The sequence below is a fragment of the Odontomachus brunneus genome, unplaced genomic scaffold (genome assembly GCF_010583005.1).
Source record: "Odontomachus brunneus isolate Ranch 3 - 2012 unplaced genomic scaffold, Obru_v1 Obru_scaffold_078, whole genome shotgun sequence".
NCBI classification, from domain to species: domain Eukaryota; kingdom Metazoa; phylum Arthropoda; class Insecta; order Hymenoptera; family Formicidae; genus Odontomachus; species Odontomachus brunneus.
Genome location: NW_022639528.1, coordinates 343213 through 370478, shown reverse-complemented (window position 1 = coordinate 370478; position 27266 = coordinate 343213). Strand labels below are relative to the sequence as shown.

Here is a 27266-nt window from a genome sequence, read left to right as displayed (position 1 = left end):
TCTCTCTCTCTCTCTCTCTCTCTCTCTCTCTCTCTCTCTCTCTCTCTCTCTCTCTCATGCAGCCTATATTTTCCGCAAAATCCTAGAGAATAATTATACAGAATTTGGTCCAGATTGGTCAAAGGATTTAGCAGTATATAGTAAGTGGACATTATATATGTGACATTATATACAGACAGACATTATATGTGTGTATGTGAGGGAGGAGTTCATACAAATATTAGTATTGAAATACTAAAATACTAAGAATGAATTAGATACGTGTCCGAGAATTGTTTTATCTTACGTGTTTTTCTCAGAAGACGGAAAAGACGGAAAAGTTGGAAAACAAAACTTTACAGTGATGACGAGACGATGTGCATTGTCTGCGATAGAAGTAGGAAGTTGTCGCAAATAATCGCGATGAGTTACTGACATAACCACGAACAGCCCCGCTGCATTATACATGCGCCATGCGGCTAGACTAGAAGTGAACACGTGAAGAAGATATCGCGCTTTCTCCTCATTATCTGTTGCGATTTGCGACTTCTTTGCCATGCGCTATGCCGCAGGCTATAGTCACGCTTTAGCGAATCGTATCGAATCGGGGCTTCCATATTACACGACGTGTTTAGCGATGTCTGGTGGTATCGCTGACTGTCGATCCGCAACTGTTCGATTACGACCGTTCCCGCAGCAGCTTCAAGCTCGCGCTGAGCGAGGAAGATGTTTCAGAACGAACGAACGGAACTAAGGGGAAGAGGGAGGAGAGGGTGCGATTTCGCGCGCGATTGATCGCTTCTCCGGTACTTAACTCTTCTATATACAATTGTTTTATACAGGACCTAATGTTGTGTCAAATGCCTTATTTTCGCCAATCCTCCTTGCCTCCCTCCATGCTTTTCCATACGTCACTCATTGTTCTCGCGATTTTAAACCTTTTTCTAACAATATAAATAAATATGTCTTCCATTTATTCATAAGTGACATTATAATACGTGCACGCATTACAAAACTTAATTAATATTACTGACATTTGGAGAAAATCGATTCACACGTTGTACAGTAAATTTCAACCACAGAATCCAGTTCTTGTCCGATTCCTATGTAGCATTTCTACAACCAATGAGAATGCATTAATACTAGACAATAACTCAGCAGAAATATCAAACAGGATATCCGTCTCAAGCGTTGAGGAGCGCAAGGAAACGGTGAAAGTCGAAGAAAACATTAGCATTTTCCGCTTCACCGCGCTGGAGAAACTCGCCTAGAGAAAAAGTCAAGAGTGGAAGGACAAAGCGCGCGGCAGAAATATAATCGCGCCTCGTCCGCCGAGGTACGCGCACATTAAAGAAACACGACAAGCGTAGGAAGCAAGCTGGAAAAAAGTGCTGTACGTAGGCGGCCTTTTTCTCTGCGATCGTTCGCGCGATGGCCACTACGCGCGAACGCAGCGTAGCAATGGCCGGGGCAAAATCGAAGTGGAGCCTAGTCATCCCCGCGGTCACAAAGTCGAGGAGCCAGGAAGTCGCGTGTCCTCGCGAACGACCTCAAGGCGGTGGCGGCGGCAAGCCGTTGTCGGTGGCGGACCCTCTTTCCCGTGACTTGCCGTCCCCTCGCGAGGCCCTCAGGGCTACCTCCTCCTGCCCGTCTTCCTGCACCCTCCTCCTCGCAGACCCGATGGGCGCCTGGGCCACCTGGTCGTTTCCCAGGCTCAATAATGCAGCGACCTCGACGTGGAGAGCATCGCCCAGGCGTTCCACGGCGGTGAACCACCAACCACCACCGTCCTAGCCGACCACCGCCCGCCACCGCCACCGCCGACGATGCCGCCGCCGCCGCCGGCTGGTAGAGTCCTGACGCGGATGATGCCACAATTTCGCCGCACCCTCGTGCCCAGAAGGCCGATGTTGTGTGTATGCATTCTTTCTCTGTCTCTCTTTCTCGCTGAACTCTCGTCGAGGGGTTGACTTCTTGATAGTCCGCCTCTCTGGCCCTCCGCGACCAACGAAGCCCTCGAACCCTCCAGCACGCGAGCGCCTTAGTCTGTCATAACATTTTTATTATCCGATGACCGCCGCCTTCCGCGACAATGACCCATACTGGTCAATCTGACTCCGTCGGACAAGGGCTGGCCTCCGCTCCGCGAGTAGCAATTGGACGATTATTCGAGCGACTTCGCATGAGAAGCGTCCAATCGCCGATGCAAATTGCTACGTAACGTTCAGTAAATATTGATCAACCGATCTGACTTTTTCACAAGGATGATGTTGTATTCCGCGAAAGCGGCCGGATGACTGCACGCAATAATCGACCTCGGTGCTGTCGACGGTTTAATAAATTGTTTGGCAAATGAATAGTGTCGATTTCTCAAGCAACCAAATTTTTCCTCTCATATCGTATGTGCTCGGAAAAAATTTAATTAGTTTCGCATAATATTGTAAGTTGGAAAATGCGCGCTAATCAGAGTTAGATAATCAAGACTGGAGAAACCGTGAAAGCAAGTAGAGCGCTGAGCGGGTAGAATAACAATAGAAAAACAAAGTCGGTTTTCTATCTGTGTTATTCTTTTTTTTTTGTTAAACTCTTCCCTACCCCTGTGATGTCACCTCAGCATATTGTAGCCACGCATGGTGCGCCGGTGTGCAATTACACGGGGCGTATTATTTAACCCTGTTTGCACGAACGCGCGTGTCGTGTCGCTCACGCACGCATGTAACATATGTCGCGCTGCGCCAAGAGTCGTAACGGGGGTGAGTCGAGCGGTCAGATTTTCCGCCCTCACTTCGAGCGCATAGACCGCACAGAACGCACCGGACGGGGAAGAGAGAGAGAGAGAGAGAAGAGAAAGAGCAGACAAACGACAACGAGTGGAGAAAACGCGACGCGCGAAAAAGAGTGCAAAGAAAAAAAATGCATATTTTTTAATAACGCCCTAAAATTTCTCTCAGACTGGTCCACAGGAGAAATTTGGTACTATAGGAAAAATTGTTTTGTCGTCTTTGGAGTCATGCAAATTACTTCCTTGATTAATTCAAGAGAAATTGAGTGCCACGAAAGAAATTGTTCTGTCATATATATTTAGCGAAAGTTTGACAATATATTGTTTCATCACAAGTTTTTATATAACATAATGACAATAAGAGCCAAATTGCAGGTCTAATTTATATACGTTTACAATAAATTCTACGTTGAAAAGAAATATTTGAAAATTTATTTGTGGAATATGAAGTTTATTCCTGTGAAATAAATTTTTATCCCACACACGAATAAATTTTCAAGTAATTTCTTTCTTGGTGTATTGTTTGTTATACTAACAAGAAATATTTTAAAATTATTTGCGGGATGTAAAATTTACTTCTATGAATAAATAAATTTTTATGCACCTCGCAAATAAATATTCAAGTATTTCTTTTTTGGTGTATATATTATATTTTATATAATTTTTATTTTAGTCAAAGAGCCTCAAAGCCTTTAATTGATATTATCTCATATCTTCTTGAATTCTAACATTGCATATCTCGAGTAGAAAACTATGAATTTAATTGTCGCATATTATATTATAATTATATTACAAATTGTCGAAGTAAAGAGCTTGAAGAGTTCATTGATTTCGTTCATCGCTTATTTTGAAGTCAGTTTTTCGCTTTGGCAGAATATTAAAGTGAAAAGTTGGCAAGATTAGGCGGTGATAAAGATACTCGAAGAGCCGGCTGTTGAAAAATTGCGACAAAGGACGTAGACGTTTCGTCGCTGTTGACGTCCACATGAGATATCGACTAGCGTCACGCTCGTGGAGACAATTTGACGAGCGCCCATCGATCATGCAAAGTTCGACAAGCGCGGCGCGACTTGCGCTTGCAAAACGCTCGTCTAATGCCGATCCGATGACTTTTCGATAGTTCCCGGCGACGCGCGCGACGCGCTGCAAGGTGTCGACGCATGCAAATTTTTTTCCGCGTCACGTCACGTGCGTTCTTTCGCATAAAAAATGCTGATCGATCGCCGACTGCGCGGACATATAGCAAAAATAGCTCGGCAGCATTTTTCGGCCGCAGCTGCGCGCTAACGGAGCAACCAAGTCGTGACTTAAAGAGACGACAAATCCGAGAGGAAGTTTTTACAAGCTCTCGCCTGAACCACTCTTCTCAATCACTGCAGATGTGTGAAATTAAATGTCTCGCACGAGAGGATATTTTTTTTAGGCGCGTTGAAGTTGTCGAAGAGAGAAAATGTCTCTTATTAAAATGAAACGACGAAATGTCTCCCTCAAGGGGTAGTTCCAACGCGCAAGCCAAGTCTATACTTGAGACGTGTATAAAAATATGTACATTTTTGATGCTATAGTAAGACTGTGTACTTAACATCGCCTGTGTATACAAATATAGCCGACAGAAATTGCTCAGCAAACTCTATGTCGCTCAGACAAAAAGTCCGCGATATCGCCGTCGCGACGTCGCCGTCGCCGAGAGATCCAGATTGATTGACGTCGCTGGTCCTGTCTAATTCGATCTACTCTGCGCGACGTTATTAGAATATAATCGACATGGTGAGGGTTCATTGAGAAAAAAGACACGTGGTGCTGCGGGGAATCCTTCGTTTGCTCACCGTGACGCGTGTCGTGACGTTGCCGAATAAGTCTCACCTGGAGTTTTCTCCATCTTCTCTGCGAGCCTTTCCCATCACGACAATTGTAGTCTCACTCGTTGACTTGGCTAACACGTGAATACGTATATTGCAGATATAATATAGGTATAAGAATGTTTATCTATTTTTAAACGAATTCAGAAAAAAGGAAGTTCTTAGTTTGTCTTGTATGTATGTATGTATGTATGTTTGTTTGTTTATTTGTTTGCAGATTTCTTTTCAGAAATCGAGAACTTTTAGAGATATTGAGTTGGAACCTTTTATAACTTAATATGTTATCTACGTTTATAAATAACATATAGTTCTTAGGTTAGCGTCATTGACCGAGCTTGTTAAGTTAACGTGGGAATTGGGTAATTCCATTATACTTTTTAAAACGTGCATCTTTTTAAACTTTTTAAAAAAAACATCTAGAAATACACGATGAAACTTTTGTTTATAATTAACTTAAAAAAACTTTTCTTACCTGAATTTAAAACATACTTTTAGTAAATAATTAAAAAGAGAAAAAAAGAGAGAGAAAATGAAAAGCTTTTTAAAATAAATAAATTATCTTCAAGAACCTCAAAACATACACTCCTTAAAAAATATGAAGTAATTTTTAATTAATATTCCTATGTACTTACAATTTTATTTTAATATTCTAACGAAATTTTTCGGCTCGAGAAAGACAAATTAGATAAGTAACTAACAATGTATAACTGCAGAGAAATAAATAATAAAAAGAAGTATGTGATTATTGACTCAATCAGTCAGGTTTCGCGCTAATTCTAATATGGTTAGAATATTAAGATAGCATTGTAAGTACATTGTATGATCAGCATCTTTTATAGGAATATTCATTCAAAATTGTTTCACATTTTTTAAGGTTTTTGAGATTCTTGAAGGCGGGTTACTTCTTTTTGAAAAGTTTTTTACAATCCTACGATTCGTGAAATAAATCACAACTGATATTCGATAACTTATCTTCTTGTCTTCGGATTGTAACTTGCGTTTCGTAAAAGGATATAAAGTTTAGAGAACGTAATAGAACCAACATGCGAATTAATAGAGATAGAGACTTTTCGAAATAATCTTTCCAAAATGACCCGAAAAGAATTTATGTAAACAATATTATTTACATTAGTCAAGATACGCTGTTAATATTCTCCTGGATAGAAAGAGGGACGGAACTCACAGTTCAAGGTTCTTCTTTTTCGTGCGCTCACGCAAACTGCTCCACTTAATTTTTGATGATTCGCTTCTGCGTAAACACGACTGTTACGTCGAGTCAGCCTGACGAGACTTTGTTATGCCAAAGGGTCGCGGTACAATTAACGACTCGTAAATAATAATCGATCCCGCTCGGAGAGCGACGTGCGCGACGCGGTGGAGCGTGATAAGTGGACTTTCTGTTTTGTACAATTAAGCGTAATAATTAGCAGGCTCGACACTTCGCGTTTGATGACGGAAGTCAATCGAATCAATTAGAAAAGACTCACACAATTACAGATACAAAATGCAAATTTTAGATTTATATAGAAGAAAGAAAATTCATATATACGAGAAAGAAGAAAAAAATATGCGAGAATATTGAAAATTTGGTTTGTTTGAAATAATTTGTGTGAATGCAATTATAATATTTTTGGGAGAAAAAATTTCGCGTAAAGTTAAAGACCTTACAGACTATTATTTCAAAAGCTAAGCAAAATATATGAAACTTTTGTTTTCTCTCCGTCGGATATCGTGAGATTATATGATTTGATAAAGTTTTTTTTTAAGTAGAGTTGTTAAGATAAATTCAAGGACTCTTCGATTTTTTGACTGTCAACATAGTAACTTGTAATACTTAATTTTATATCCTGTGCGTATATGTGTGTATTTATATACATATATACACGACACACGACATGCGCGGAAAAAATATTATAGTCTTTCCTTCTTTCACGTAAATTCTTTTCAGTTTTACTATGTTTTTAGTAGATCACAATAGACCGTTTTGCTAAGAAACATAGTGAATTTCGCTAGAAACATAGCAAATTTCACTAGAAACGTAGCAAATGTTTTAATTTCAGTTCCAATTTTTAAGGATTGGTTAATAGTATATTCTACTAGATAATAAAAAAGAAGACATTTTAGTTCTTAAAATGTAAATAATACATATGAAATGAAAGAATAGTTAATGCAAAATATGTGTCGATCTGCTTCTCAGTTACAAAGTCCTACGATTCTCACTATAAGTTCTCCCCGTGTACTCACGTCAATAGTGTCACGATTCTTTATAACAATTAGGGACCATCAGCGACTGACTAACGAGCGCGACAACCGACACCCGGTGTTTGGGCAGCGCTGGCTGCCGAAGGAACCGCGAGGGTTCCGGCAATTATCGAAGTTAATGACGAGAGAGCCACATTTTTTCACCCGATCCTAATTTACGATTAGCCGCGGCGCGATTGGTTCCAGCCGCGCGCACGTGCACGCTTCGCACAGTTCGGCCGTGATTGCGTGACACGCTCGACTACGCGCACCCACGCAGCATGTGTGCGCTTCGGCGTGTACGCCTGTCAATGGGAAGACAGATTTTGAGAAATCAAAAGGAAATTTTCCCGTCCCCCTCCCCCCATCCAACACACTGTAATTTCAACGAATATCAACGGTTTCTTGAATCTCGATTGCCTCGCTGTGCAATATCTACAGTTGTGAGAATATCCATTAGATTTTTCTCGCTTTTGTAATTGATTTGCATAAATGTGTTTTATTTCAACTAATTGTGATGATTGATTCGAGCAAATTCAAGCGAAGAATGTTTCATCGACGATTAATTTCAACAAAATTCAATCGGAGACCGTTCGATTGATTTCAACGACTTCACTTAAAGAGTTCAATTGTTATGAGCGTGAGAAATCAAATATCATTTAATTAATTAATTATATTTAGCAATCATAAAGGCTGTTTAATTGGCGACTGAACTTAGCAAATTTAATTAAAGGTTATTTAATTGACGATTGGTACGACCAAAGCTTCCTTCAACGCAGGTTCTACACTATAAAAGAAAAACTATCTAGAAAGTAAAAAAATACTTATTCGGTGAAGGAAGGGTACTAATATATTCACTTAAATTCAAATCCTATTATTTAAATAGAATAAACACTTGCTTTCATGAAAAATTAAGGTTTCAAGAAAATATATATATTCTTATTTGAAGAATATTTTATACTTAATAAAGAAAATGTTAATTTTAATATCATATATTTGAATTTCACTCAAAGAAGCGATATGATTATTTTGGTGATAATAATATCTTCTCCTGAAATTTAAGGACATTAATCCAATATTTTGGGTTTTTCACTAACGAAAATTATGTTTTAATAATAAGCTTAAACTATCCCGGACGTTGCCAAGGTTACCTCAAAGTGTCAAGGAGATGAAATCATGGGACGTTCTAGGCTCTCTGGCAGTTTATATTTTCCACAGGGTCCTAGAGAATAACTATAAAAAATGTGATCCCAATCGGTCAAAATTACAGTCTCCAATTGAATTGGCTCGTATTAATTGTCAGTTAAATACGATAATTAATGAAAAAAAGCAATTAATTGCATCGCATCTTTTTTATCTTTCGCGCGCAAAATTTACACGCGCTCGCTGCTGACCATATGTATGTAAAGAGAAGAAATTCCGTTAGGAAATGTCTAAGGTAGAGCGAGTGTCACGTCGCGATTACGCAATAGGAGGTTCGACACAGAGACGTGTGAAACAATTATTGTGGTCTGGTGTGTATTTATTGTGCGTTAACCATACATACGTCGAGATATCTGTAATAGCGAAGTTGACAGACTGCAATTTGCGACGATGTGCGGTAGAACATGTGAGAAGTAAACACATGAGAATAATAAGTATATATTTATACTTGTTATTAACAACGCGTTTGTAGTCACGCCGAAGGTATGAAGTAAAGGGTGGGACGCTCCAATTCACGACGAAGTGTAACGGCCATCCTCACAGAGGAAAACACGGGATAACATCGTGCGAAAATTAATATAAATAAGTAGATAAAAAATGGTGAAGAAATAAGAGAATAAATATACATATTTATTCACATAGCCCGATCAATTAATCATGGAAATTAATAACACCCACACGTCGTTACATATCGACTTACACAGGAAAAGAAATTAGTATTTACTTAAAACTGATATACTCAAATCGACAATTATTGTTTCATATAACATAAGCAATGATATATAATTTCTTGGTAGAAGAATTTTTTCAAGTCTTGAATTTGTCGACACACAATGTTATATAATTTTATGTGAATATCGCAATTATTCTAACATCATATATTTGCATTTCACTCAAAGAAGCACAATATTATTATTTTGGTGATAATGATATCTTCTCCCGAAATTTAAGAACATCAATCCAATATTTTGAACTTTCCACTAACGAAAATTATGTTTTAATAATAAGAACACAGGCTTTTCTTTGTTAAGTTATACAAAATATATTCTTGCTTGTAATTCATCTTGCAGATAAATCTCATTTGAAGATTAACATATAAAAAACAAAGATATTTTCCAAACAAGAATATTCTTCTTTTCTGTGCACGACGAAATGCCATCCCCGCCTCCTGTTTCCCTTCGCCACGCGTTAACATTTGCCTTTCCGCTGACATATGCGCCGGATTCGACGTAATGACAGGCATCGCAGCACCGGCAATTGCACGCGCGATTCGGGAGAATCGGGTTTACAGGTGCGTGTACTCACGGGTGACCGCTGGTAAGCGGCGTGACTGCGACACGTGTCGCCCGTTAATCGCTCCGTCGGCGAGAAAGCATGCTGATTCCATTCAAGAAATAACTAACCCCATTCCGATGAAGCATAATAATTTAATTCCGATGAAGTATTGACCTCCGAAATTACCTACTCGTTTCTTTTGCGCCATTTTTTATTGAGTCGCGCTTTCAAACACGGTCGAATTTGCGAAATAAGACGCAATTTAGGGCCTTGCAGATACTCGTCGCAAGAAGTACAAACGTAGATAATTTTTATTTTTTATTTTGCATATTTTAAATGTTCAGAATATTATATTATTCTATAATATTTATATTTATATAATATTAATATTTAATATATTGTTATTATCATCTGCAGAATGTTTTGAGAGTATTTTCATATTTCTAATCATTTAAAGCTGCACGGAGATAATTTTGTAGTAAAAATTCTTATATAAAATTCTTTGCAGTGACTGACTATTCTTTCATTTCATATGCACTACTTATATTTCAGAGACTGAAAAATGTGCTATTTAAAAATTTACTATATTTCCAGCAGAACTTAAAAGAAATTTAAACTCCTTAGCAAGATAGACTTTATTGATAATTCATTCCTACACTATTGAGAATATAGTAAAATTGAAAAGAATTTATACATGAAAAAAGCTATAATATATGTAGTTCCTCCATGTATATATTAAAAAACTCACAGTTTTAACACTTTGCGAATCTTATCTCATAAAGATGCAGCCCTGATATGAAAATGATATCTTTTTTGCAAATAATTCTTTACAGTGACATAATGATGCAGGAAATTTTGATTATTAAATACATGTCGCGCGTGTGATACGTATTTAATTGAAATATAATGCAATTGATTGACGTATGATAATATTTCTTCTAGTATATATCAATCCATGAAAATGTTCTCACAAATATTATTAAATTAATATTATTATCAAATAAAAATTGTGCACTTACTTTTATCGAATTCCAAATTTCGCAAACGACCTTCACTTCTTTTCTTCTCTCAGCAGTACGATCTCTCTCGATCTTCAGTTGAGCGCAGTGATCCTTATATATGATCCATCGAAAATCTTGGGACTCCAATTCGTCGAAGAAAATCTCTTCAGCAATGTACACGAAGCTTCATAAGAACCGTGTCGACCCCCGTTGTCTGGATCAGAGTAAGTTCGCACAAACACGTGGTCAAGCTCGCATCATGATAACGGCGGCAAGCTTGTTAAAGATCAGAGATCGGAGATTCTCGCCTAACGACCCACGAAAGCTGCGCGACCGCGTGAGATAGATGAATTCACGGTTTGTCCTTCGAGTTACCTCTGGTATCGCCGATATCCGGCCGATTGAACCCTGTCTCGTTTCTTCAACCGCCGATCGCTTTTTATCGCGTCGAGTCGTGTACGCGTGTGAGGCACGTGTGATCCATAACTCGTAATTTTTGCCCGTTGCGATCGCGGACCACGTTCGCGGCTGAACGGCGGAACAGGAGGAGGGAGGGTGAAAATCGCGAGGGAGTAGAGAAAACCTTCGCACCCGTCGATGGTCATCGTCGTAGGGGTTCGCGACTGGGCGGACGCGCTCGCCTGTCAATGCGAGCGCACGTGCGCAAAACGTGAAGCGACGACGACGATTGGTGAACGGGCGGAGCCGGGTCTTGCAACCCTCGTCTGAGAGTCTTCGCAGGGGTCGAACGAGCGCAACCCCTCGACCAGCCGAGGGGTTTCCGCTCGCTCCCCCCCTCCTGGCGCCCAAGGGTGAGCGAGCCGGAGCGCGAAAGTCAACTCGCTGCCTCCCTCCGGCTAATCGCGAGGGACCGCCAGGGTTGAACGGCGTTATCGAGCGAACCGCGTGAGGAGTATGAAAGGAAAGGAAAGAAGAAGAGACGGGGAGAGGAGAAAATTTATTTTACCTTGAGGCCAAATCGCGCTTCCGATATTCAATAGTGGTGTGTATAGATGGAGAAGAGGGGAAAGAGTAGAAAGATATGCAAAGAAAGATATTCATGGATAAGTGAACTTGCTGTATATTTAACAGATAAACTTGAGAGAAAGAGAGAGAGAAATTATTCATATGAGAATTAATATAAAAATATTTTATTAAAAATTGGCAAGAATCTGTGGACTTTTTATTAAAAAAGGGAAGGAAATATCAAGCTATGTGTGTGGATAAATTTAATTTATAAAAGACTAAAAGTCTTAAATTATTTTTAAAATCTTAAAATAAATTTGTCATAATAAAATGATAAAGAAACTGTGGGGTAAAATAATTTCTTACTTAAAATAAAAGGAAAAAAATATTAAGCTATGAATGAGTTTAATTTATAAAAAACAGAAAATAAAATTGTTACTATAAAAAGTAATAAATAAACACTTATAAGAGAATGATAGGACATTATGACGATTGCTTACAAAAAAAAGGGAAGATAATAACGAGAATATCGAGCTATAAACGTGAGTTTAGTTTACAAAAGTTAAGATATTAAATTTTTGTTATATAGAATATTTTAAAAAATTTATCATTGGAGATTGGCGAAAATCCATGAAGACTTTTCAAAAATAAAAAGAAGAAAATATCGATCTATGGATGAGTTCAATTTATAACTGAATTAAATTAAATTTTTACTGCAGGAGATAATAGAAAAAATTTGTCCTAAAAGAATATAAGAAATTGTGAGGACATCTTATTAAAAAAGAGGAAAAAATGTCGAACTGTTGATGAGTTTGATTTATGGAAGGCTGGAAATTGAAATTTTTGTTGAAGGAGGGATCGCCTTGGAGAAGTCCGTAAGTGAAAGGAGCGAGAAAATTGAAATGTGTCCCGCAATATGGTTTTTAATTATAATATCGTTTATACTAATGGATACGTTGGCCGGTCTTATTCTACTGATCGCGCCGCATAATTTCCTGAGCGATTCCAAGCGTAGATCGGCTTCGGAGAAAATTGATCCTCAAACGAAGATCTGACAGACCTTGTTGGAATACATTTCCGTTACCATGAGCTGAAAGTGACTGTGACATCTGGCAGTTTCTCACGGCGCTGCGACGTTACGGTTACGCAAGACAAGCGTAATGGCATACCATATTCCCTGAATATTTCATTTATTATTTCCCTGAAAATCAATGATCGCCATCTCAGAAGGGAGAGCGAGAAAGAAAGAGAGAGAGAAAGGGGTGGGGCGAGAGAGAGAGAGTTCATGTATGCGATCAAAGTGGTTTTATCTATTAATGTGGACGAAACACGAGAATACTCGAGGTCTTAATCGAGAGGCACGGGATATTCCGTAAAAGTATAATAATTTATATTATTATCGGAATATTCCAAGTTGTTCCAAATAATCAGTAATAAAATAGTAACAACGTTAGAACCGCGTTAATCCATCGTTTCATCTTATTAAAGTCAATTAATTTGTATCTGCGTACGCGCGCATATACATATATACATATATATTATAAATATATACTAATTAGATTTGCAATTTTTTATTGTCCGTTTTATATATGTTTCGAGTAATAAATCATTTGACAGATTTAATAAGCGATTGATTACTTAGAAGCTCTAATCACTCGGAGAAAAATACAAGCGCATTTTATTTTTCTTTCTGTCAGCGATAACGTTGAAGCGTACCGTCGAAAACGACGATTACCACTCCGGCGAAAATTAAAGATCGAGTTAACGGAGAAGGAGAGAGGCAACGAGTGCTTAAGTCCCCGTTCGTTTCAACACATCGGCTGACCGCGGAGTGGAGAATGGCGGGCTCTGCCTGCATTTGATAGCTCGCAGGATCCGAGTGCCTCCTCGACGCGGCGGCGGGAGCAGAAAATCGCGCTGAAGTGGTAACGGTCGGGCTAATGGCTCGGAGACGATATTTTGTTAAACAAGGAAACCTTTTATCGTCCCCCGAACCGCTCCTCGCGGAAAGAAGCTCGACGCCAGAGAGCAGGGACGCCGTTTCCTCGACCAGGGGTGCTACCACCGCTTTTGCACGGAAAACGTCGGTATTTTCTTATTCCACGGCTGAGCAAGACTCTATAAAGACGTGCTGATTTTCTAGACGATGCATAAACGTCCCTCGGATTGCTTCCCTGACATTGCTGTGTCCAATTGAAATTATGATCCCGAAGAAACTAGTCTCAGGAGAGAAATAATATCTCGGAATGCTCTGCGTTAAATTTAAAATCCTGCATTTACTTTTTTATTATAGTGTATCCTTGAGATTTTTATGAATGTTACGTTTTTGTTTCTATATTGTTCGTATATAAGCGTGTAATTTTAAGTTCGCTCCCTTGGCTTCGCGAAATGTCGGGTCGCAACGCGGTGAAGACAAGTTCGCTGGATTCGCTCGGTTCCGGCCGCTGAAAGCGGCCCTGCGCCGTTACTTCGGTTGTCTTGTCACCAGGAAAGAACGAGCGAGCCCGAAGTGTGAACCGCCGACCGCCATGACAAGCTGTCACCTGCGGTTTCTCACGCTTCGCCCACGCATATCTCGCCATTCTCGCGGATTCCTTCGATCCGCCCTATCTCTCGCTCGAATCTTTTCACACTTTCGTTCCCCCTTCGCCGAGACTCGATAAGTGTAACGTCGATGGAGCAGCATTCGATGGAGTGCCCGACGATTTTCTCGCCCCGACAAGCTTAACTCTCCATTTAATTTCTGCAGACTGAGTCAATATTTCCAAAAATTCGCCGAATCGCTGTTCCTCGAAACTTCCCGACCGGACAGAATTTCACGGATTAATTAAACTTGAAACGGATAGAGTACAGTGTTTTGGCAAAACATTAAATAATTTCGGATATTCTTATTATATGTATAAAATACTAATTTCTTTAAGAATATGTAATTGTATTTAAAAAAATAAGAAAAAAACAAAAGAATATGATATTGGTTTTTAAATAGACATTCGATAATTAATTAATGTCGTCGCTTTAAATTCTGTGTTATATATTAATTTCAGACAGCACTTGTTGATAAAGTCAAGCGTACGAAAAAAATAAAAAAAAAGAGTGGTTCCGGCCGGGATCGAACTGGCGACCTTCTGCGTGTAAAGCAGACGTGATAACCGCTACACCACGGAACCCACTTGTTAGCATGTCTCTAAATATAAGTGTACTAGTAGGTGCAACAGTTTTTTTTTAATAAATATTAAAGATTAATTGACAATTAATAAAATTTTATAAATAGCACGAACTTGCAAATAGATAAAAGCAAATAACAGGTGCTTAAGCGTAAACAAATAATCGGTCGACTGATAGTTGATTATATTGCACTTTATTTATAAACATATTAAGAGTCGGCCTGTACTGTACAGAATATGTTAAAACGTGTTACACGTAACACTACAAATGCGCACTGTAAATCATAATCGTATTATAAATAATACGATGGTATCTTATTCTAAATTATATCTAGATCGAACTTTACGCTAAATTGCACATCTCACACAAACTAGTCGATCAATAATTAACAACACCGTCTATATGCAATGATTCTTTGGCAGTGTAGTTATTTTGACAATAACAGTTTCCTTGCTGGTTCCTCGCTCTATCATATCTCCTTTATATTTCCCATTATAATATCGTCTCAAATGCACCTTCTTAATTCCACTATTTTATACCGAGAGGAAAAGAGATTTAAAACGTAAAAAATATCTATTTGGTAAGTACTAATAACATATATTTATGTTATACATTATATTATATTATACCAATATAAGACAGTTGTATAGTTAAATTGTATAGTTAAGTTATACAGTTAAGACAGTTGTTAGTTTTATATTTACATATATATTATATCATACTAATATATAAGATATTTTTCAAATAAAAAAATATACATTTTCTTAAAATTTCAACTTTTCATAAAAGCAATATTTTATTCTATTTAAATGAAAGAATTTAGATTTCAGTAAATATGTTATTAGTATCCACCGAATAAATATTTTTTAATTTTTTTAGATTCTTTTTCTTTCAGTGTAGACATGAATATTCTTTGAAATACGTGGAATCGCATCCGTATTTCATATTTAGCGCTAAATATAGCCGTCTGAACTTTAGGAATGGTATACGCGATTTTAATAATGTGGGACTTAAAAACGCGGAATCAAAGGATCACACGTTTCGTGCTAAACACGCGACGTATACAAATACACATATAATTATCACACGGTCGCGATAATTACACGATCTTTGCTTCGGTTTTCACTTGAAACAAACCGGTCCGACCATGAAACCGAAGGCCTGATGCGGCGAACCGTAGTCGACCGGATAAAAGTCGACCAACGGCAATTGCTGCGGCTTCCTGGTGCGAACCAGGAACACGGTCTCGGCCTTGCTCTTACGATTCCTGCAGCCGTCTACGAGAACATGCGGCTTAGTGCCGTTGTATGAGAACATTTCCTCGTTATCGCCCAGCAGTCGCAACGAGAGGTCGTAACTGTGACTCGGCTGTTCGCTGTTGTACCAGGCGACGCTGTTCATGCACGTATAGGTGAAGTTCTGATAAGCTTCTTGGCTGAGAAGACGCAGGAAGTGCATCTGCACTACTCCAATCGATTCGTAGGTGATCTGAAAAAAATTAATAGCAGAGTGCAATTTTGCGTTTCGTGTCTCAAACAGATAACTCTTATCATTTCAATTGAAATTGTTTGAATTATATAAATTTATTTAAATTCATAATATTTATTTAAATTATTGAAATGAGAATAACATGTTTTCAAATTCCTGCTAAAAAATCCGATAACATTGATAGAAATATATACAAATTTCATTGAAAAATACTACGTGATTTTATCTGAATTTATTATTCTAGCGAGAATCTCAACTTCTCAAATTTCAGCTAATATAAAAGAACATCAATTTCTTTCTTTTCATATCATAACTTTCTTTTTTAACAATAAAATTTTATATTAAACTCTCTGAATACACATGCACGCAAAAAAAAACTAGCTTCCAGAGCTAAAAATAGCTGTGGCAGATAAGATGTGTCAGTAAATGTCGATACAGCTAATGTCGATACTACCGAAGCTAAATTTATTCGCTGTTAAACTTAGGCGCTACAGCGAGAAATATTAGCTACTAGAAATAAATGACTGTAACAAATGATTGTAACTGTGCGGCAAACTTCTTTAATATATGCATACGATAAGAAATTTAGAAATAACTGCCATTTTCTTAGCTACTTAAAATAATGTGCATTTTTAATGTCACCTAATATATTTGTATTTCATAGCGAGTACATTTTAGCTGCCATAGCCAATTCTTAACAGTGACAGCTAAACGATTAGCCTTTTGACTAAATTTAAATCAGGTACCGCGGTTTAGCTGATATTACTAAGTTATTTTTTTGCGTGCATTTCGACATAGTTTTTTACTAAAAATATGATTCAGTTATATGGATTTTTTTATCTAATTCAATCGAATCTTTTAAGCAAAGATGGTTGCAATGTACTTTCTAAAGTACTTGATGTATTCATTGAAATAAACTTATAACTGGCGGTTCAGTGCCATCACACGAAATGTGATGATTTATATGAAAATCGTTAATTCCATTGTTACGAATGCAGAAAGTTAGATTTCGTAGAGCATATAACGAATTGGTGTACTACAGATTTCGCAGTGAAATTCTATTTCCACTAATCAAAATCAGTGAGATATAAAACGAAGCAATAAAGTGGAAGATTTTCGCTGAAAATCAGTGAATATTCACTGATTATCGGTGAAATACTCCTTTTGTTGAGTCAGAAATATTTTTACTGATTTGCTTTAAGAGAGTAAATTTCAATAAATCTTACTCGAAATCCTCCACGTAAACGTGAATACCAGTCATTCTTGTTGTTCTCCTTCCTCCATGGTATATTCGGCATCTGGCTGCTGTGGACGTCGGGGAACACACAGGTCTCACCCATACTCGAGACATTGCAATACACATAAATTGCATCATCGGGCATGCCCAAGTTCGGATCGATCCAGTACCAACCTGTTTAACAAAGAGCAATACAGAACTTTTCCAAATGTCAACAATAAAGTGAGTTTTCAGTGATTACTTATATCGGGAGTTTATTTAATCTGCTATAAGATATAATCTGTACTATAAAATAGATAATTAACTATTTACTATTTATAGATTTACAAATGAAAAGAAAGTGATCTTACCATCCTTGAAGTGAGGATGACCATAAAACAAATCTCTGCACGTTCTCACCGGATTTGCTCTGGTACCGGTCGGCTTGCGCATTCGATCCAGTTCTTGCCGCATAGCATAAATGGAACTGTACATGTCCAAGAACTCAGGACCCAGTTCCTCTTGCGATCTATCGTCCTTCCTCTTTGGTTCCTCGCTCTTCTCGTCATCTTCTTCTTCCTCATCCCTAAATTAATCGAAAATAATCAGCGAGACATCTAATAAATGAAACTTTGCGGTTTCCCTCTGAGTCACAAAACTGTAAAATCAGCAAATTTTCTGAATCTTATTTATAACCATAATTCAAATTCTGTTGATTTAAATTAAATCACGAAAGTCTTACTCGTCCAAAACGGCGCGTCTTCTTCTAGTCAATTGACTTCTACTAAACAGCAGTTCCGGAGGGATCATAGGTTGCTCTGCTGGTGGGCCAGGCGGTCCTGGTGGGCCTGATGGACCAATGTCGCCTTTCGTTCCATCATTTCCGGTGTTTCCTTTCGGTCCAAGTGGACCTTGCATCCCGGGTAATCCCGGAGGACCATCATTGCCTTTCGGTCCAATTGGACCTGCAGGTCCGGGGCTTCCTTTGGGCCCTTCAAATCCAAGAAGTCCGCGCATACCTTTCTCACCCTGCTCTCCTTGATCACCCTTAATTCCAACATGTCCTAATTCACCCCGATGTCCTTTAATGCCTCTGCGGCCTTTGTCGCCTTTTGGGCCTTTCGGGCCGACCGATCCAACTTTCCCCGGAACTCCAACAGCACCAGCTATACCCGGAGGTCCGTTTTCTCCTGCTGCTCCTGGTAAACCTCTTACTCCTGGAAAACCAGGTGAACCAGGTAGACCTTGAGGACCGACGCGTCCTTGAAGTCCTGGTAGTCCTGGTAAACCTATATCTCCCTTCTCTCCCGGTAAACCCGTGTTACCTTGCAAACCTGCAGGTCCTTCCGGACCCTAAAAATTAACGACACGCTTAATTGAAATTTTATGTCATGAAACGAAAACGTATTCTTTATTTGTATATTAAAACTACCGGTTTCCCGGGAGGACCGGGCAGTCCTTCTTTACCGGGTGGCCCAGCTTCACCCGGTGCACCAGGATCACCAACTTGTCCGTCTTCGCCATCCTTCCCAGATTCACCTTTTGCGCCTATTAGACCTGGTTCTCCGGGAGGGCCGGGAAAACCAGGTGGCCCTACGTTACCCTTCGGTCCTTCATGTCCGATTAATCCTCGACTTCCAAGAGGACCGGGTGAGCCTGGTTTGCCTTCCTCACCCTTCGCGCCCGGAAAACCTCTTTCTCCCTTAATAAACCCATCAAATACGAATAGATTAACATATTTAAGTAAATCATATCAAGTTAATTAACGAAATTAAATCATTAAATTATTAACAAATTAAATAAAAGAATAATAGAGAACTAAAGAGAATAAAAGAGAATTCAACTTACTTGTTTACCTTCCACTCCTAATACACCAGGAGATCCTGGCGTTCCAGTGTCTCCTTTCTCACCTTGACGACCTTCTGGACCTAATGGACCATGCGTGCCCTCGAGTCCTTTTGATCCTCTCGGACCTCGTTCTCCTGGAACACCCGGCGGTCCTAAAGGCCCAATTGTTCCAGGATCTCCAACTTCACCTTTTGCACCCGGCGGACCTGGAAGACCTTGCGATCCGATAGGTCCAGCTGGACCAATCGATCCGACCGGGCCGTCTTCACCTTTCGGTCCTTGCCGTCCCATCTCGCCTGGTGGTCCTTTTTCTCCAACAGGACCCATTAAACCAGGCTCACCGCGCGGTCCTTGTATACCTTGTGGGCCGAGAGGACCCTACGTTTCATAGTTACATGTTTCAAGGAATTATTTACTGCTGAAATTATCTCGTTCACTTCTTATTTTTCTCTGAATTAATCAGACCAATCAAATATATACCATTTCTCCCTGAGATCCTTTAAATCCTTTCTCACCAGGTGGACCTACGTCACCTTTATCTCCATCCTCTCCCGGAACTCCAACTGGTCCAGGTGGACCTGGTAACCCTCTTTGTCCCGGCAGACCGTCGCGACCAGTAGGACCAGGTAATCCAGGATCACCCTGAAATTTGTTAATTGCGAAATAAACAATATTTTAATCATAAATTAGCAATGTACTAATTTAAAAAATTAATATTTTTGCAATTGCAGTTGTGCAGAAAATATATTAAAGAAATAGAAGTGCTCATCAGCAAGAAAAGATTTAAATTATGTCACTTTCTGTGCTTTGTACGATTACCCTTTCTCCTTTAAGTCCAACAGGTCCTGGCGGACCTTTAGGCCCTTGCCTGCCTTCTGGTCCTAGTGGTCCATCCTTGCCAGGATCACCCTGAGCACCTTTATCACCGGGTGGTCCTTGAGGCCCGACGGGACCCATTTCTCCTTTCAAGCCGAGTAATCCCTACAATTTATAATTAACCTATATTGAATATAATTATACGAAGTATAATCATTTATTTAATGACGATAATCTCTCATTTATTTTAATATTTATTTAATTTGCTTGAGAGAATGAAAGAGAGAGAGACAACACAATATTATTACTCCAGAGATATTTAAGATACTAAAGTTAAATGAGATATTTTGTATGTTATCCCCGCGTGATTAAATCAAAAGTAACTAACTGGCAAACCGCTTAATCCTCTTTCTCCCGGAAATCCTGGTAATCCTCCAGGACCTGGTGGTCCTATGAGTCCCATCAAACCGACTGGACCTGGCGGTCCCTCTTTCCCTTGTTCACCAGATGGACCACCTTCTCCTGGAAGTCCTGGGCTACCAGGCGCTCCAAGTTCACCAGGTTGTCCAGGTTCTCCCGCCGGTCCTTGAAGACCGATAACACCAGGTACTCCCGGAGGTCCCGGAGATCCAGACTCTCCAATGGGACCACGTTCGCCGGGTGGACCTGGGATGCCGTCTTTACCGTCAAGACCCAAAGGTCCAGGTGGTCCCACGAAACCACGTGGACCTTCAACACCCGGAGGACCTATCTCTCCTGGCAATCCAGGAGGTCCTGGTTGACCAGTATCACCCTTTGGACCTGGTAATCCTTCCGAACCTCTTCTCCCACGAGCTCCTCTGAAACCCTTTATAACAAAGTTAACATATGCTATGCATATCATGTACGAAAAATATCTGTGTGTGTTTTATGTGTGTATCTCATATAAATTATATTATATTTATTATATAAATTTATATGAATACTATATATATTCTGTCTCTTTTATGTATAAATAGAATACACAAATATATAAATTTTATTTATGTGAATTATATCATATTATGTTATTACAATATTACATTGACAATAAAATTGACAATAAAGTGATAAAAAGAAAAAGAGAAGCGATATTTTGAGGAAAGAGTAGTTCGAAAGAGTTAAATATATTCAAATAAATCAATGGAATTCTTTTAATTCCGTAACGATAAATTTACTTAACGATAAACTCTTACCCTTGGCCCTATTTCACCACGTTCTCCCTGCAATCCGTTATTTCCCTAAAAAGAAAGACAAACAATATCTTACTAAGATTATATTAGAATTCCATATTTTCATCAATAAATTTTACCCTTTCGCCTTTATCGCCGCTGGAACCTTGTTTCCCCGGTTGTCCTTTATCTCCCTTTTCTCCAGGATTTCCGGGATAGCCAGCAAAACCAGATACGCCGATTTTCCCTTTCTCACCGGTCGGACCAGCAGGTCCAGTCTCACCACGAGGCCCTTCGAAGCCTTTCGGTCCCTCTAATCCTTCGAGGCCTGGAATACCCTGCGGTCCTGTGGTTCCAGGCTCTCCTTTCGCTCCAGCGTCGCCTTTCTCGCCTTCTAATCCTTTCTCGCCTTTTTCGCCACGTTCACTCGGTGGACCACGTTGCCCTTCGTCGCCTTTTACACCACGCACTCCTGGAAAGCCTATCGGCCCCTGAGGACCCGGTGGACCTTGCTCACCCTTTATTCCAGGCATTCCGGAATTACCCGGGAGACCTGGGGATCCGTCCGCACCCGGAAGACCAGGAATTCCGGGTTTTCCTTGTGGGCCCTTTAAATAAAATTCACTTATGTTACAGACTGATTTATAAATATAGAGAAATACTTCAGAAAGTGAATCTACATTAAAACCAATAAAAAATATGATTCGAACATACATTTATGGTATGTACAACATAAGTTCAAGTAAAAATTTTATTTGTTTTAATATGTAGATTTCCTGTGTGAAATATTTCAGCGCTTTTACCAATCACTCTAAAGGATACAATCGCATCATTAACATAGAATACAAAGAAATCTTATAATTGCCAACTTCTTGCAGTTATAGCAACAAAAAAAGCACATGACTTCTAGAACATTTTATATATCTAATTATAATCGACGCTAATTAATTATTTTCGCAAAATGTTTTAGAAAATGGCTTATAGATGATAAAGCTTTAGAGTTATTAAACACTGAATTCTAGATCTTACAACTAGACCGGTCGGTCCTAGTAGACCTTGTGGACCAGGCGGCCCTATTGGACCTATAGGTCCTGGTTGACCCGGAGCACCGGCAGGACCCGGTGGCCCAGCGTTGCCTTTAGCACCGGAGGGTCCTTCGTTTCCAGGGATACCAGGATTACCCGGTACTCCAGGAAAACCTCTTGGTCCTATAAATCCTCTTGGACCCTGCAAAAATGAAGTTTACTTTATTCTTTGTTATTCAATCTCTTGTAATGATTTGTAATAATAAAAAGCATTTTAATATCCTTTACCAATTCACCGGGTAAGCCCGGTAGTCCGGGAGGGCCATCCTCACCCTGCATCCCTTCGTGACCCGGCAGACCTGGTTCTCCAGATATCCCCGGAGGTCCTCGTTCACCTTTATCTCCAGGAAGGCCCGGCAATCCTATCGGCCCTTGCTCACCTTTTATCCCCAGCGGCCCACTGAGACCACGTTCACCATCTCTGCCAGGACGACCTCTTCTACCCTCTCTGCCAGGATTTCCTGGACTCCCTGCAAAAAATTCGTGAACTTTACTCTCGTAGAAGATAAACAGATCGAAAAAGATTGATGTTGAAAGTTAGTTGCTGACTAAATCGCAATTATTGAATCAATCAGTAATTCATCCCAACATAGTTATATACTTTTTATTATTAATATTACATTATTGGTTTAATCAATCCAAGATTTGTTCTAAGGAATCTTGTTCAGCAAAGCAAAGTCTCCACTTCCCTTTCTCAGCATAAACATACCTCTCTCTCCTCTGGGACCAGGTTCACCGATGTCACCGGGTTCTCCCTTCTGACCCTGAGGTCCAGATGGCCCCTCAAGTCCCGGGATACCCGTGAGGCCCATCGGGCCCTCCGTGCCTCTCATCGCAAGCATGTGCTGCGCCAACATCTGTCTCAGTGCTTCTGCCTGAGAGTCTGGCCCCTTCTCGTTACCTTGTACACTCAACGAGGGTATCACAAACACGTTGCCCGCTGGACCAGGTGCACCTTGCAGCCCAGCCAGTCCATTTCGGCCGGGTTCACCTTTCTTACCCGCAGGCCCGGGTAATCCTGGAGGTCCTGGAAATCCACGAGGTCCCGATGGACCACGAGTATAGTACCCGTGATTGTGATACGATTCTTCGTCGTAAGGACCGACTGTCGGCTCCCCGTGATTCTCTTCATAGCTCATTTCCATCTCGTACACGCTCGCGGTAGTCGTCGTCTCCACTTCGTAGGGTACCTGAGTAATAAGACTTTATCTTTCCTTTACTTGCTTTTACTTTAAATTTTATTTTTTCTTAATTTGTATATTTTTTATTTTAATATTTTCCATTTATTAATTAACTGGATTTAGCTAATATTCATGAGACTGTTGATTATCTCTACAAGAACTAATTTAAGTCGTTTGCTTTATTGAGCGTAAATTAATCTGAGATGTACCGTGGTGTGATTTCTGACGGAAGTATCTATTGTCGGCCTCAATACGTAAGTTATATTTGGAGAACCACGAGAATCGAAGCCGTGAATATTTTCATTTTCGTCTTCATCCGAGTCTTCCTCGTTTTCCTCTTCGTAATCATATTCACTTTCACTTATCGCGCTCTCATAATCTTTCTGTCTTCTGAATGTGTTATTAAATACAGAAGAGGTTGTAGGAACGTTATAGCTATTATAACTGGAAAAGTTTGCGTTAAGATTCTCGGATTCTCGATGTGATACACCAGCGAGTGAGGAACTGCCGCTGGAAGAAGCGTAAATATGACTTGACTGTTCAGTAGTTGTTTCAGGGAAGCTGTAGTGAGTGGAAGACATAGAGTATGTCCTGAATGATCCGTAGCTTCGACTACCACTCGATGAAGAACTGTAATTCAATCTCTGTCTCCATTGATATCTACAATCCGGTGCAAATATCGTGCAAATCTCATAAGCGGCATCTGGATTCGGGGCGATCTTCAGCATCTCGAGGCTTCCCTAAAATCAGAAATTAGATCAAAAATAGAATCGTAAATATTTCATAATTTTACCTCTTTCTCTATTCTTAATTTCAATTTAATTTATTATTTAAATTCAATTTTAATATAATTTAATTTTAATTATTATAACTTTATTATTACATTTTTCTAAACTGAGATCGGAGAAAGAAACATACAAAATAAACGAGTTAAAATTTTCCTCGATCTTCTTCAATCCAACTATTTTTGAAACGAAGTTGTATTACGTTATAAGCATTAGAATTATTCTTATTATCTGCTTACCAAATATAGATTATTGTCTATGAGCTGACGGCCGATGATGACGATGCCGGCGATGCTGATCGTCTCTTCAGGATTTCTTCGCAGCTCCTTCGTCACCTGTCTGTTACAGTCAAGGATGATCGTGACAGCGTCCCCCTTGATACTGACTCCTAGTCGATGCCACTTGCCATCGGAGATGTCGACGCCAAACGAAATCAACTTCCGATGGTCGCCTGGTCCGGTGTTATACAAGAGGCTGATGTCGCGTCCCAACGACAGAGCCAATTGGTCCTCGCCGTTGGCGCTATAGATGGTGAAGAGTGTGGATTTGGGATAACCTGCGGTTGAATATGTTCAAACCGAAGTCGAATATTAATATATTAATATATAATTATATTTAATATAAATTAAAAATATAAACATATATAAAAAAATTATATTAAAATAACTAATACATATTTAGATACTCTTCTAATTTAAATATTCTTCTAAATATTTATTTGGATACATATGCCTTTCTGTGCAATTTTATCATCTTTACACTAAGGGAAAAAATATTTAAGAAATAGTAAATATTTATTTATAATATATATACGGATATATAAACAAATATATAAACTATAATAACATATTGATTTATATTAATATAAAATATTTTTTAAATAAAAAAATATACGTTTTCTTAAAATCTTAAAATTCTACTTTAAGAAAACGTTAGTTTTTCCGGAAAGATTGTTTATTCAATTCAAATAAAAGTATTTAGATTTAATCCTTTAAGGCGTGTAATTCGTGGAACATTCCAGTAACTTTTTTTAAATAAAATATTGTCAAAAACACTCTAAATAGCACATTTATAAAGTGCCAGTGATACTTAAAGGGTTAAGTAAATATACTATCAATACTACCAAATAAATATTTACCACTTTTAGATACTTTTAGATACTTTTTCTCTCAATGTATAAAAAATACGGTTCAATATATATAAGTTTTTCTTATCTAATTCTTATCTAATTAAAATCTTTTAAGCAGGGTATATCTTAGAATAGAATATAATCATAGTAACAAGTAATTATACTAAAAAGACAATATTTTGTCATTGTATGCAAGCTTGTGACAATAAAAATTTTATCGCAGCTGTTGTGTTAACTAATTTCGTAACACGGAAACATGACTCACTAAGCCTCGGCTTCGCGGTAATCAGGATGGAAAAGTCCCTCGGCACGCCGACCGGAAACAGCATATTGGTATTGATCGTGAGGAACGCGGTTTCCGCGATGTCATACGCAGTAGTGCCGTTCCTACAACGGCCCTGCGTGCTCGTCACTCCGAGCGGTTTCCGTTGCATCCGCGCGGCCTTCATTAGGTCCACCGCGTCCTTTGCTGAAGTAAAAATTGGCGGCATGAGTGAAAAAGGGTCATCATGCTATTGCATATGAGACACGCGAGGAAATTCCCTGAAAACGAATCGTCTTATGCTATTTTCGCGACAAGTGTCGCAGTCTGGACACTCGGTGAGAGAATAGCATGAGAGTAAAAATAGGAACAAGCGGGCGATGGGCACAATGAGCGACTAGAAACCCAGTGACCTGTGAACTCGCCGCTCGTAACTCAAATCGTTGCAACGAGCGCCTGGACCAATCCAAGAAGACAAGGCGCCGCGAACGCACCACGCGACATGCAACTTTGCATGCAGCACACACGCGGCTCAATTAGCGCAATAGAGATCAGTTAGAAATGCATTGCACTGACAATAAGTCCGTCCGACGCTATCCCGGCGAAAGTGGGACTTTGGTCTCAATTATCTTTAGGCGAGATGTCTTCCTCACATTTTTGCGAAAGCTCAAATGCACAAAAACGACTTTGATATTTGCTGCTTTAGCAAATTTTCTACGAATTCTCTACTGTGAAAAGACTTACCAGAAGTAGAGCTCAAATAAAGCTACAATAAAATTCTTTTGATCATGTGCTATTTTTTTAATATTAAAAATGTAATTAAAACTATAATTAAAATGTAATTAAAATTATAATTCCTAATATATAATAAATCTAATATATAATACCCATAAATGTCGGCATGACGAAAAATTAATATCTTTAATTATAAAGAAAATTATGAAATTAGATAACAACAATTAAAAGTTAAAAATCGCACTTGAGCGAAAATTTTCAAAAAATTCGTTTGTTATATTAGTACATTGAATTATTAATGGTATTGTTTTACGTTAAGATATTTTAAATATAAGCTTCATGTTAAAATCTAATTCGCGGAAAATCCTATAATTGTTCGTTTTAATTAGAAGATTATTAGTATCTCCGATTATTAGTATCGTGAATATCTTCACCGAGGAATAATGATCGGGTTCGAGTGTGAACTGAAGAAATTTTGCTGATATTTAAAACAAGATCAGATCACTCTGTATTACGATCGACTCACCCATGTCTTTTGGTACGATATCCGCCACCGCCACCGGCTGAAGACCGAATGTAATCACCAAGAGGAACAACGGATAAGCGAGGACCGTGAGGTTCCCCAAGAAACGCGTTCTCCATTGTACTTTCGCGTGGTCCCGTGGTCGCATGCTACCACCTCGTCGTCAGATCATGCTTCCTCGACTTTTCAGAATATCTCACACACGCGGAACTGTGGACCAAGATCACCAGAAGCTCAACGTCATCGATCATGGAATTCCCGCGAGGATATGATCGCTCCCTATAGACATTAGTTCGTCTTTTCCTACGTCTTTTCTGTTTTTCTCCCTTCTTTCGCTTCTTTTTGTTCTTTTTGCTGCTGAACGTACTTCTAAATGAACCTAGCACGTTAACGAACACCCGCTCGAGTGAGTGTAATCTCTTCTCTTCCTCCTTTGCCATACTGTCCCTTATTCCGTCAGTCCCTCCCTTCGTCCCCTGGTCCCACTTTTCTCCTTCTACGATGCACCAAGTATTCTTCTATGGGTATGCATGTGAC

The 27266-nt window shown here is 39.2% G+C and overlaps 2 protein-coding genes and 1 non-coding gene across 3 annotated transcripts in view; all 3 read right to left on the bottom strand.

Annotated features, from left to right (window-relative positions):
- The window catches only part of LOC116847470 (photoreceptor-specific nuclear receptor-like), a 16698-nt gene extending 11726 nt beyond the window's left edge, over positions 1-4972 (bottom strand). The window contains exon 1 of the mRNA XM_032822500.1: positions 4625-4972. Coding sequence (XP_032678391.1) covers positions 4625-4662 — 38 coding nt within the window. The 5' untranslated portion in view covers positions 4663-4972. The remainder of the gene's footprint in view (positions 1-4624) is intronic.
- A 9428-nt stretch (positions 4973-14400) lies between these two features.
- On the bottom strand, positions 14401-14473 carry Trnav-uac. Its single transcript has one exon. It is a non-coding gene; the product is annotated as a tRNA-Val (tRNA).
- Positions 14474-14667: 194 nt separating this feature from the next.
- LOC116847475 (collagen alpha-1(XI) chain-like) lies at positions 14668-27117 on the bottom strand. Its single transcript, XM_032822505.1, has 18 exons — positions 26733-27117; positions 25475-25678; positions 24320-24636; positions 23505-24035; positions 22824-23304; positions 22343-22584; positions 22059-22256; positions 21170-21637; positions 21054-21098; positions 20228-20686; positions 19843-20004; positions 19504-19665; positions 19024-19401; positions 18608-18877; positions 17918-18528; positions 17547-17761; positions 17186-17370; positions 14668-15959 (listed from the first exon to the last, which is right to left on the bottom strand). The coding sequence occupies exons 1-18, from the start codon at positions 26875-26877 to the stop codon at positions 15594-15596; spliced, it is 5439 nt and encodes a 1812-aa protein (XP_032678396.1). The 5' UTR covers positions 26878-27117; the 3' UTR covers positions 14668-15593.
- Between the last annotated feature and the right edge of the window lie 149 nt (positions 27118-27266).

Bases quoted from the DNA above. Each gene is read 5' to 3' on its own strand.
- LOC116847475 (XM_032822505.1), bottom strand. From the start codon at position 26,877: ATGCGACCACGGGACCACGCGAAAGTACAATGGAGAACGCGTTTCTTG. The intron at 20,687-21,053 runs GTAAGAGTTTAT...TTTGTTATAAAG, and splicing joins GTGGTGAAATAGGGCCAAGG to GGTTTCAGAGGAGCTCGTGG. The intron at 18,878-19,023 runs GTAAGTTGAATT...GGGTTTATTAAG, and splicing joins TAGGAGTGGAAGGTAAACAA to GGAGAAAGAGGTTTTCCGGG.